At 36.9% G+C, this 12421-nt stretch overlaps 1 protein-coding gene across 5 annotated transcripts in view; it reads right to left on the reverse strand.

Annotated features, from left to right (window-relative positions):
- Window positions 1-12421, reverse strand: part of Pcdh15 (protocadherin related 15) — a 595973-nt gene that overhangs the window by 227487 nt on the left and 356065 nt on the right. For all 5 annotated transcript variants that reach the window (XM_075979991.1, XM_075979989.1, XM_075979992.1 and 2 more), the window contains exons 11-12: window positions 8095-8301; window positions 1545-1679 (exon numbers count right to left, since the gene is read on the reverse strand). In XM_075979991.1, the coding sequence (XP_075836106.1) occupies window positions 1545-1679; window positions 8095-8301 (342 nt within the window). The remainder of the gene's footprint in view (window positions 1-1544; window positions 1680-8094; window positions 8302-12421) is intronic.

A 12421-nucleotide genomic window follows, 5' to 3' on the forward strand; every position in this document is an offset into this window, starting at 1 on the left:
TGGAGAAATCCCTTAACCGTAAGTGCAAAGAAGTTACTCTAATAACCCAATACATTTTAAAATGTGATTTAAAAATATGCTAAGCTATGCTTTCAATAAAGTGACCTAGTAAGACATGGATTACAAGTGAATCCAAAGTGTTTCAATGTGTTAAGAAGCAATTACTGAGGACACCCCATATGGTTACAAAAATGTTTTAAATAATGAGATATGAAAAGGTTTTAGAAACATATGTTGGACTGATGATGTTGCTGACGCTTCAAAGTTAAATACAGTTCTTGTGCTTGAAACAGGAATCCTATACAGACCTCAAACATTATAAAGACAATGACTTTAACTTTGATCATCTGATATTTCTACTTCCACCTCCAAAGTACTGATATTATAGGCATGCACCACCACATTTGATTTATACAATAATGGGGATTGAACCTAGGACCTCACGCATGGGTAACCCACCAACTGAGCTATATCCCCCAACCCAAACACAATTTTCCCCTAATATATTACTGACAATTTTTCTTCATGATTATAGAATTTGCATACAAGGCAATTAATTAAGTAAATGAAGGCCATGGATATGCAGTGTAATATTCTATTAGTAGGTAAAATGGTGACATAAACGATCCATCAACATTCATTACTTAAGATATCTTAGTTACCTTATTGACAATTTAGCAGTACCTAATACACATGATTGTTGCAGCCATCTGTTGGCCATCTCACCTGAAGGGTTTCTAAAATCTACTCCATATCTAAGTTGCAATTGTTGTTTGGAGCTTTCTGGAAGCTACAGGCACCTGCTACATGGGCTCTTCCTGAATGAACTCCCAAGTAAGCCCCATAATGTGTGCCTTTTTCTTATTCACTTTTCTCTTTTGCTTCATTTGGGAGTTTGGCTATAATTAAACTTGCTTTGATCTCTATGATGTATGAGTGTTTGATGCATTTGTATCCTGTACCATGATAAACAGCTACAAACCACGACTTGAAGGACCTTCGTTCTCCCTCTAGTAAGGCACACTCAAGCTCTTTGTCTCGATATTCCTAACAACCTGGTGCAGATGCTCCCTGGTGCTGGGCTCCTGTGTGCACTGTGGCATGTCCAACAGCACTCACTGTTTCCACCAGTGTGTGCCCGGAGCACACTCCACACATCAACAGGAGTTCTCCGAAGGGGGGAATCATTGCTAGTTGAGAACCACCTGCTTCAGACAGCAGTGAAATTGAAAAAAAATGCATTCACATCACCAAAGTTAAAAATAATGCGTTATTTGCTGGGTTTCATTTTATATCAATCACCCCTGTAAGGTGGAGATTGAAAAATATGTCTCTCTAGTGAGTAAATAACATAGCTATTCTGCAATGGCACATTCTCCAATTATCCTCCAATGGCACACATTTATAAAGAGTAAAAGAGAAAATGAATGTGTGAATATTTTCTCTTCTTTCTGACACGGCATGTTTTTACCTAGAAATCATTGACCTTATCAACTTTAATATCAGTTTCAGCTATGAGAATATAATGTATGAACTATTTTTACCAGAAAGGTATATGTTTGCTGTTCCTCCCTGTCCACGGGCTGAAGGAGGGTGAGGTAGCGGGTGATGCCGGTGGGGGTAACAGTGAAGACTGAGGTATAATCGTTCAGGAAAAGATGGAGTTCTGGATCTTTTGTCTTTGAAAGAAAATACAACATTTAAGTATGGTTATCACCCAATGGACTTTTAGTGTGTTGTCTGAAAATTAAGCTTTGAAATTTATTATGAATACGTGTTATTATATTAACAATTTCTAAAGGAGAAGAGGTATTCGAGTAGCACTCACTCCCAAGCAACCAAAGCCATATAACAACATGGGCCCCAGAATACTGAAGTGGGTCTTAGCACAATTAATGTCAAACAGGAAAGACAACAGCAAGAACGTGCAGGAAACGAGCTAATTGAATGTACTTCTGCTGGTCGTTTAATATAAAAATTTCTGGGCTTTCTTGGATCCAAGATATAAGAAATAAGAGAAAGGAAGGAAAATTGGAGCCTAGAATTTCAGCTGTAAAATTTTATAGTCACTTCATTTGTCGCAATAAACTGAGCATATGCATGCTACTGCGTTGCTCTCACTTTCAATGTAAAACAGGAATAAAATTGGTGATGCATTATTCATTACCCATAAATATTAGGTTTGCCTTTTCTCTGTCTCATTTTAATACTGTACAGTTTCTTCAAAGGAAAACACAATATTTTAATTAAAATATTTCAGATTGTTTGCAAGAAAATATATGTAATCTTAACACTCATGACTGTCAAAGAGCCTAGACAAAAATTATACTATTGAGGAAACGTTTTTAAAAAAATCAGAACTAAGATAATTAGCATAGCATTGAAAACCCTTCATGGTTTTGCTCACTCACTTCCCTTCAATGGTAAGATACCATTCACTGCTGTTTGGAGAAGCAGAGGTAGGGATCTTGGGTTATTGCTTGAACAGAGAACAAGGGAGGAGCTGGAGAAAATGAAAGGAAGTCAGGGGAATCCAGTGCCCTGCAAGCTTTTAAAGTTGGGCAATGTAGGAAACAAGTAGACATATGTGTGCTCCCTCTAAAATGTTATCATAGTGCAATGTGTTTGAGAACACCTTCACAGGTGTTTTGCTGAGTATTAATCACAGATCAGAGAGCAAGGCGTTGTCACGTGTGTTAATTTGAGAAAAAAAATAAGACCTTGCAATTTAAATTTTCTCTGTGTAGAAAGAGAAAGTAACTACTTACATAAAAATGGGCATACTTTGAACCACAAGCTTTCGCCTGTGTAGTTATTTGTGTATATTTCAAATATCTCCGAAATGAATGCTATTCTTTTGAACCTGCGACACACTGTGTGTCTTTGTACACTTCTGTACGCATGCCCTGGAGGTCAGGTTGGTGTTCTCTTTCATCTTAGAGAAACAAAGAGGGAGTGCTCTTGAGTCTTCCACTAGAAATTGACTATGGATGGAGACAGCGTACCCTAGAGCTGACAATTCCCTCCTTAAATGGACCTGTAATGTCACAGGACACACTTCAGATTACTCTGTTCTCTTCTGCAGTTAATATCTTACTACAATAGAGCTTTCTTTGACATTTATGTTTTTAGATTTACAACAGGAACCTTTTAAATTTCTATAACGTATGTATAAATGCTATTGCTAAATACCTTAGTGATCCTTCAAGAACAAAAATTTATGATAGAGCTGGAAATATTGAGCAAATTGTCCTTTAAGTGTTAATATTTTAGATTGATTTAAAGTTAATACTGAGTTTAAAAATGTTATGTTTTGATGACTTAATTAAAAATGTCATGATCAGTATCAAATTTTAGTGCGTGTGTGTCAACACAATCGGCACTAGTTCTTTAAGAATTTTATCACTAGAAGTTCCAGCTTTCTTGACCAGAAACATTTTAAATATGTCAAAATTTTGGCATAAACAATTTGTACATTGAGTCTAATATCCCTGTTCTCATAAAGCAAAGGTCTTCCTTTGACAAACTGCATTACAGCATCACAGTTTTGAATTTATGAGACTAATGGGATTTTCCTACAGTTACAGAATTAAATTCAGAAAATACTAGTGTTCTTGCATCACTTTGGACCAAAGAAGAGTCTAGACTTCAGGACTTCACAGAATAAGATGCGAATGAACATATTTTCCCACGCAGCCAGGAGATTTTATGAATGGACATGAAGAGCTCTCACCTCATTGAGAGTTCATGGAGCAGTCATGTCTATGTGACTCTAAAATGAACTTCAGCTTGCTAAATATAAAGAATTTAGTAATGAATAATATTTTCTACTGTCACATAAGATATGATTTATTTTACCCTGAAACACCCATGCACCAAATATATGATCTGTTAGTTTATTGCTATGGAAATGGTTTGGCATAGGGTAAAATAAATTCCAATCCACTCACAAAAACAGGATAAAAACCAATACAAAAACAAATGTATATACAAAAAGGTAAATAATTTTTTGAATGTAAAATGAAATATCAAATAAGTCTTCACTGTATTGACCTGGGTTCACATGAATGTTTATAAGAGCTGAAAACGAACATCTTAGTGAGTCAAAATATTATCTCATATATGCGAGACAATATGCATGTTTGTATATGTGCAAATAAAGCATGCCTATACATGTGTATACATGTATGCATGTTCATGTGCATATATTCACATGACAAAGAATGACAGGAAATTATAAAAATCTTATCCAACTTGTCAGTTTTAATTAGTTAGCAATAGAGTCCTAAAGTACTTAGATCAATACTACTCCATCTCAAATTCAGAACCTTTTAGAAAAGAAATTCCATGACGAATTTCCGATGCCTGTAACACACTCAGAAACCAATCAAAGTTTAAATAACATTGAAAATATTATTTTTGACTAAATTATCACTTAGGTGTTAGTAAGTGATAATAAAGTTTTATTTGGAAGAAAAAAAGAACTAGAAGTGATACACAGCAACTGGCAATCACAAAACCAACAACCTAGTACCTACAGGAACTCCACCAGGGGGCACCTATATGGAAATCAGACACAAAATAAATATGGTAAACATAAAGGTCATGCCTATCCAATGCACATAAATACACAATGGAAGGGTTAATAAATGAAGTTCACTTAAACTAACAACATTGTCCATGAAATATACAATTATTTTTTTCTTAGCAAGTTGACACATTATGACAGAATTACAATTTTACAAGTATCTACTTATAAGTACATAATACCTTTAAAAGTATATTGGTTAAAGTCATAAAACATCAACACTTTTATTGACTTGTTAGTGAATCACTATCATCAAACAAGCTAATGATAATCGTTGATTATCACCTCCTGTGCTCTTACAGAGGTCAATGCTCAGCTTTTCCTGGCTCTGCCTTTGGAAGCCCAGTGGCTTCAGTTCTGTTTTAAACCTTGTGCAGTTCTTGATGCTTTTCCAGGAAAAACTATTTCAAAGCTGTACTACTGGCTGTACTGCTAAATGTAAGTATTTTGTGTATGTGTGCATTTTGATCTATTAAAAATAAAGAACACAAGGATGCTCTCTTTAGTAATGTTTCAATCTTACAATGATGTTCAGAGTGCTTTTGAACTTCAAGTCCAGACTATGCATGGCTATAACTCAGCAAACCTGGCTCTTATTTCCTGAAATCTTGTCTCGCTTTTTCTTGGTAGGAGGAAAAAGTCAGCTGTAGGATGTAATTTACCATCTGTAGGAGATGATCCAGTTGTCATGTGGCCTTAGCCTTGCCTATCCCTGAAGCAGCCCAAAGGAAACTACTTTTGCAGTGAGCCCTGGCTTCTCTTGCTTGAGGTCAGTCTCTTTTGATATGGTAACATCTTCTTGAAGTTGCTCATTTCTATAAGTCTTATTAGACCGCTGCCCTGTGCTCGTTATTCTCGCTAATTCTGACCCCTCTCAGAGCAAGTTGGTCTTACTAAGTAGTAAATACTTTGACAGTAAGTAGAAACAACCTTGATATTTATTTTTGTTAGTGTAGATATTTGGAAACTCCTAGAAGGGAACTAGTTTCTTGTAAAAATATCGAAAAGAGTTTTCAAAGAGAAACAACAGATGATTCAGACAGACAAATATCCATTTTCAAACATATTAATGTCTATTTTGTGATTTATTTTGTGTTCCAGTGAATGTAGAATTTAAAAATCATAGATGAGTTGTAAGTAAATGGCTTATGTCAATATGATAGGGAGTTCTCTAAGAATTGGCATTGACCAACCATTGAAAGGGCCATACAGCGAGTACCTGAATTGACTAACTCAGTATCTTTGAGCTATCTGAAGCACATGCTTGATGTCCTCCTTCCTTCAACCATGTCTGAGTTTATCAGTACACTGGAGAGTCATCAAAATCTATCGAGGGGTGGGAAGTGGTATGAATAACAAACAAGTTATCATGGTCTGAGATCTACCATGAGGAGATTTAAGCTCAGTGAAGGGGAAAGACCGAGACTGCAAAATCTAAAGTGTGTTAGAAAAATACATCAAAGGGGGAACCCAACCTCAGCGTAGACTATGAAAGAAAAAGATTTTTTGAATGAGGAATCACCAGAGATCAATTATGAACACTAAAATAATGTTAGCCGGCCAAAATCATTTTATAGAAAAAAATGAGACCCCTCAGACCATGAAAGTGAAGCAAAATCATTTAGCTAAGGCATAGTTTGGCAATTATGAGAAGTGTCAGTGACTGTTCAGGTCAGCAGGAAGTTTCAGAAATTGAAGATGGGCAAGTGTTCAAGTTACAAGAAGTGCTATGTGTATGAGATTGGGTGTTTTTCTACAGAGCAACACACATCTCGACTTATTTCAAGCACAAAAGAATCTAGTGTGTATTCTAATCTAAAGGTTTAATTTAAAAATCATGTATACATCCTTAGAAATGTCATACAGTCAAGTGTTGAGTTTTTGAAGTCATTCAATATCCCTTTATGAAATACAGAGTTTTACAGGACGGGCATTCACCTTGTTTCCAAGCAGAGATGAAGAACTTGAGAGAACTGTGGTTAAAAATGTGATTCAAGATTAAGAGTAAAAGAAAGGAAGAAGGACCAAAGAGTTGGACAAGAATCAGAAAGGCAAGCATCACAACAAAGAACAGAAGAGAACCGTTAAAACTGATGGACCTCTATGTGATGAACTATTTAAGAATGTTCTAGAGCAGTGCTGTCCATTTAGTTAAATGGGACACTTTTATTTGTTTTTTAATTTAATTTAATTTTTTAATTAAAGCCAGGTGTTGTGGTGCAGGCCCGTCATCCCATGGCTCATGGGGTGGAAGCAGAAGGATGAAGAGTTCGAAGTGGATTTTAGGGAAACAGGACAGCTGTAGGATCCAATGACTCCTCATGACTCTGCTATGTCCCCCCTTCCTCTAGTAGCTTGCTTTCCTTGTTAGTATTATATTAACTGATTGGCTACCAAGATACCACATTCATTTCTGTTATAAAAAATGATGTCAAGCTTCCTCACTCTGCCTCTCCCTCCATAATTTCCTAGTGGACTCTAGATTGACTCACATGGATTTTATATCCAGTCTTCATATAAAATATCTCTAGCCATTGGGATAAGTTACTTTAATTTTGCCCAGCTGGACTATTTTCCACTCATATCAACAAGGTCAATACAACATGAGCAGAAGTCAGTCAGATGGGACCTGGAGGAACAGAAGCCTCACCAGCCACTAACTGAAGTACTCATGTGTCAATGTTACCCAAGATGTATTCCTTAATAGCCTGCCTTCACAATGGAAGGGAATCCCAAGATGCTACTCTGGGCTGCTTTCAGGAATGGTTTTAGTTTTAAATGATTGAGTCACATTTTTTATTTTTCACTTTTTGCTTTATCTTTTGTTTATTTATTTACTTATTTATTTGTGTTTGTGATACATATATGTGTGTGTATGTACATATAGTACATGTGTGTGATGTGGAAATACACCTGCATCTGTATATTGTGGAATGCATGGACACATGCCCGTTGGTGGGTGTGCATCCACACATAGAGGCCAGTGGTAAAAATCTGGTTTTTCCCCACACCTTATTGTTAGTGGTCTTTCATTGGTCTGGCACTCACTTATTGGCTAGATTTTCTTTATGTGGGTGTTCAGGATCTGAGCTGAGGTCTTTGCACTGCCAGGAAGCAACTCCCTCCTTAATCCTGCTCTTGTGATTTTATAGTCACTTAATAATGGCATTATTTTTCTCTATCACAAACTATATCACACAGCTTTCAATTTATATTAATACAAAATCTCACCCTGGTGATTTAGCAAGCACCAAGTGAACCATTTGTTGACTTTCATATGCAGAACAGCTACAGTGAAGAACACCATTTAAACAAAACACACTTTGAAAGATACCTCTGATATGCAATTAAACTACAGCAGCATTAAGATTTGCTACACCAACTTTGTTTATTCTCTGCTTTGTGGTTTGTGTAGCTATTATTTTGTACTTCTTCCTATGGATATACATAAAGGAGAGGATATCAAGGATATCAATAAACACTACGAAGATATTGATAGAACTTACGTCTTCTATGTCTTTGTCCAGAGCTACAATTCTCAGAGGAGTGGTTAGGTTTACGCTCTCAGAAATGGTGGCGCCCACTGGTGCAGATTCCAGGATGTACCCTTGATAGCTGGGCATTGTGAAATATGGGCTCTGATTGTTTTCATCCAGTATTTCGATGTGTAGACTAGCAAAGGCGGGAAGTGGGTGGCCATTGTCCTGCTCAGCCTGAAAGTTAAAGAAAAAATAATTGTGATGTTCTTTTGAGTGACACCTTTTGTGCTATAGGCATGGGCTCTCTATACCCTAGGGTCCTTGCCGTGAGACAGAATGCTCTAACCAGTGTCAGAAAACATAAATGAGAAATAGAAGTAGAGAGCCCGTGTTGTTTAATTGCCTTTTTCAAATCCAGGATTCATTTCAGAACACTGACTATGATAAACTATTGCAATACTACATATAGTAAAGAGATAAGTGTATTAATGCACAATTAGAAATACAGACGGCGTATACAATCAAGTTGCTGGTAATTCGAGGATACAGAAAAAAAGTGGCTTATAGTAAAATAAAACCTTCAATTGCTTTTGTCTTTTCAATGACTTCCTATTTCACACTGGATATTAACTGCGTGGTATCTCATGTATGCATATATGACCAAAGTGGTATATTAGTGTATTAAATACTAATCCAAAAGGTAGTAAAGGGTGGGGCTTTGGAGAGAATTCCTTGATAAATATACAGCCTCTATCAGTGAGATTATTGTCCTTAATAAAGAGGTCACAGTGGCCCTGAGGAGGCTGGCCTTTCATCTTAGCACTGCTTGACAATGCAGGAGAACAAGAGTTCTAGGACAGCCAGGGTCGAACAGGAAGAGCCATACCTGAAAACAAAGAACTGTGCAAAGGCCCTAGAAGAACTAGAAGAACCCTGGATTTCTGCCACCACACAAGAGTGCCAAAGATGAGAGGATGCACTTTTGCCAAAATGAACGTGCCAGAGCCTTGCCCTCAGACTCCAGAGGCCAGAACTGTACGAAATTTGGCAAGTCACCTGCAGTATGCATTTTGTCATGGCACAGTCCCCAGTAATTGTTTTGCATAAATTAATAGATTCAATAGGCATTTATCATTTAGGAAAAGACCTAAAACACAAACTACAAGTGAAAGAGAAAATTCCACCATAATTTTTCACAGTTAAATACTTTCTAAGGTTATTTATTGGAAGTATGTTACTTGAGTATACCTGAATAAAATTGTACCAATGCATGCGCTTATTTTTTCATTTATTTTATTCTTTTCTGGTCTATTTCTGCTCCGCTTTTGAAGGGCATGGACTGATAAGGGAAGGAAGGAACACACACTGAGCTCCCAGGCCAGCAGAATCCATCCTGGCAATCAACCCATTGCCCTTGTATCCCAAACCTAGGCTTCTAAAATAAACTTTCCCTCTGTTCTTCTTATTTAACATTTCCATCAAATAAGAAGACGAACAATAAGCCCTACTGGCATTAGGTAGAATTGGTAACTTTTGTGCCAAGAAAACTCCCAGGCTCTGTTACTACATGTGACTAGTCCTCACATGTAAGATGTCTGAATGTCATGATTGGCAATTTTAAAGTATGATGATTAGCAAATGGCAGCAAAATGTTATATAAAGGATTGAGAAACTTCCTTGTATATTTTAACTTATTTTTTCTTCACACTTTGAGGTTACTTTCTCTTTTGTTCAGCTATTTTATGCCTTTCTATTATCACTTAGCAATGGAATGCCCAAATAGTCTGTGGCTTAAGGTGTTCTGAGCTCCACTCCTCAATGAAGGTGACCCCGAAGTCAACCTGTGGCTTCTTCACACTGATGTGGTTGGTGCTGGCATCATCAGAATAGAGATCACTGTGCTTTGAGGGACTGGAATTAACTGTGATGAGCCAGGGAAGTTCTGGGAGCTTACGTGATGTAGATCAAGTCTTCTGGAGATCATGAACAAGAAATGGAGATGCAGTGCATAACAAGAAAATAGAGTCCATCACCATGGAAACCAAAGGTTCGAACACAGGACTCACACCTAGCATCATGGTCTGTTCAAGGCAGAGACGCTCTGCTGGGCCTATGGGCATGGAATAGTTTATAAACACAGGCCATTCTGAACAGGATTTCTTTATCTCTGCTTTGCTCTTCTTGTTCTAATTGTTATTTTAAGTGCTGTCCAGAAATACCAACAATGGCACGGCAGTTTGCAAATTGTATAATCTATTTCTCTCATGCAACAAAAGCATACATATTATTATGTGGGGAAAAATGAGGGAGACAGCCCTCATTATTGTGTATAATAATGCAGGAGGCTTACATTCCATATTCAGACTGTGCCATTAGTTTTTACTACGAGTTGTGAAGCCGGGAAAACATGTATTATTTGCTTCAGGAAAACAAAATGATTCCGTGGGAAGAGAACTAAAACTCCAATTAGATTCCTCAGAACAACTTAATTCCCACTTTCCCCATAGCTTTGAAAAGCAACACATGGAATTTTTTAATGCTTATTACGCAGATATTGATTTGTTATAATAATGACTAATGCTTTTGGATTGCTGTTATACCTTTAGTTCTACCGGAAGTACAGCAGACCCACGTCTAGTGATTTGTGCTCAATCCCACATTTTTCTTCTTATACCATTTGCCTGTCCAAATGTAAAACCACATACTTCTGCACTGGGTAAAAGCTAAGAACATGTTAGTTCACATTGGTGGCAGTTTCCTGTTGATAGTTTCTGAAGCCCAGACCCCTGAAGTCATCTTGCTCTCCACTTTCCCTCACCTCTCATGTCTCACTTAGAAAAAGTCTCAGTGACAATTACCACAAAACAGATTGTAAGCACTTTCATCCACCGTGCTACCATTTCCCATGGACTGTTTGAACTTCTCAGCCTAGTTCTACACTCGATCACTGAACATTCCCATAAGGACAACTTGACTTTATCAAATACCAGTTCTATCTTTATAACATCCTAGTTTTTTCTTTTGTTTGGGTCACATGTAGACTATGGATTGAAGAGATTGTCCATGGTAGGCCAACACACTACCACTGAACTATTTCCAGTTGTGCTTTTATTTCTCATGCCCTTCAGTCATTTCTACATTACCTCAGACCCAGTCAGTTCTGCATACTGTGCTCTGGAGCGCTACCCCTGTGTAGAGTCACTGACATCCAAAATGCTGTTAGGTTAGAACCTTCCGGATCTTTGCTCTTCTGCAATCCTCTTCTCATAGACATTGTACTGATCAAATGTTTTTGACACCTGGCTCATTTGACGACCTTATTAATTAACGTGATATGCTACTAGATTTCCTTCTTTTATCTCTCGATAGCACTTTGAAACTCCTAAAATATTGCTAAAATATTTATCACCTATCTTGTCATTTACTATTAAAATCTTACTATAGAATATAAATTACAAAGCTGGTATACTGATAAATATATGCAATTTTAGCACTTTTGAAGTGGAGGTGTGACATTAAGGAGATCAATCCCCAGTTACCTATCAAGAGTTCAAGGACAGACTGGGCCACATGACATCCTCTCTTGAAAGAAAAAAATCCACCACTAAAAGAAATGAAAGTCCTCAGAAATCAGGGATCTATGGCAATTTTATTATTCTTTGAATGCTGTTATTTCCCAAGTACAAGACAGTACCTGCACAGACTGGTGGTCCTAGCTATGAGTTTAGCATTTACTTTAGAAAGGAAGGTTACCTTATGAGGTTTAAGCTACCCATAGTGCTACTTTATCCTCTTCCCTCCCTCTCCTTTTGTATTGCTACCCTTCCCCCTCTTCCTGATTTTAAATTTCCCTTCTACTCCATTTTACCTTTATCCCCATGTAAATTTCTTATATCCTGAGCAATGTCTCCTATTTTAATTTGGGATTAAATTTGGACATCTTGTAGGGAGAGATTGCTTACAGCAAGGCTATGCTTACCTGGTCAAAGATCATAATAATAATAACTAATCAGTAATTTTATTAAGTATAGCCTTCTTGAATGCATATAAACTTATTCAGCACTCAACCCTATACAGCATCATTAATTAGGCTAAAATTTGATACCACATCAAGTAGTTCGGAAGTAAAGTAACTAGAAATCTTCAAAAGCTCACAAAATATATAATAGCACAAACAAAATACACAGAATTGTGTGTGCACGGTAAAATTGATTTGTCTACAGGACTATAAATCCAAAGAACTCATTTCTCATAGGAATAAACATATTTCCATTTGACAAAGAAAGATATCTTCACTACAAAGAATATAGGAAGCATACTCTCAGAAGACCTTCTATTATGACAACATGATAAA

The sequence above is a fragment of the Microtus pennsylvanicus genome, chromosome 7, assembly GCF_037038515.1.
Source record: "Microtus pennsylvanicus isolate mMicPen1 chromosome 7, mMicPen1.hap1, whole genome shotgun sequence".
Classification (NCBI taxonomy): Eukaryota; Metazoa; Chordata; class Mammalia; order Rodentia; family Cricetidae; genus Microtus; species Microtus pennsylvanicus.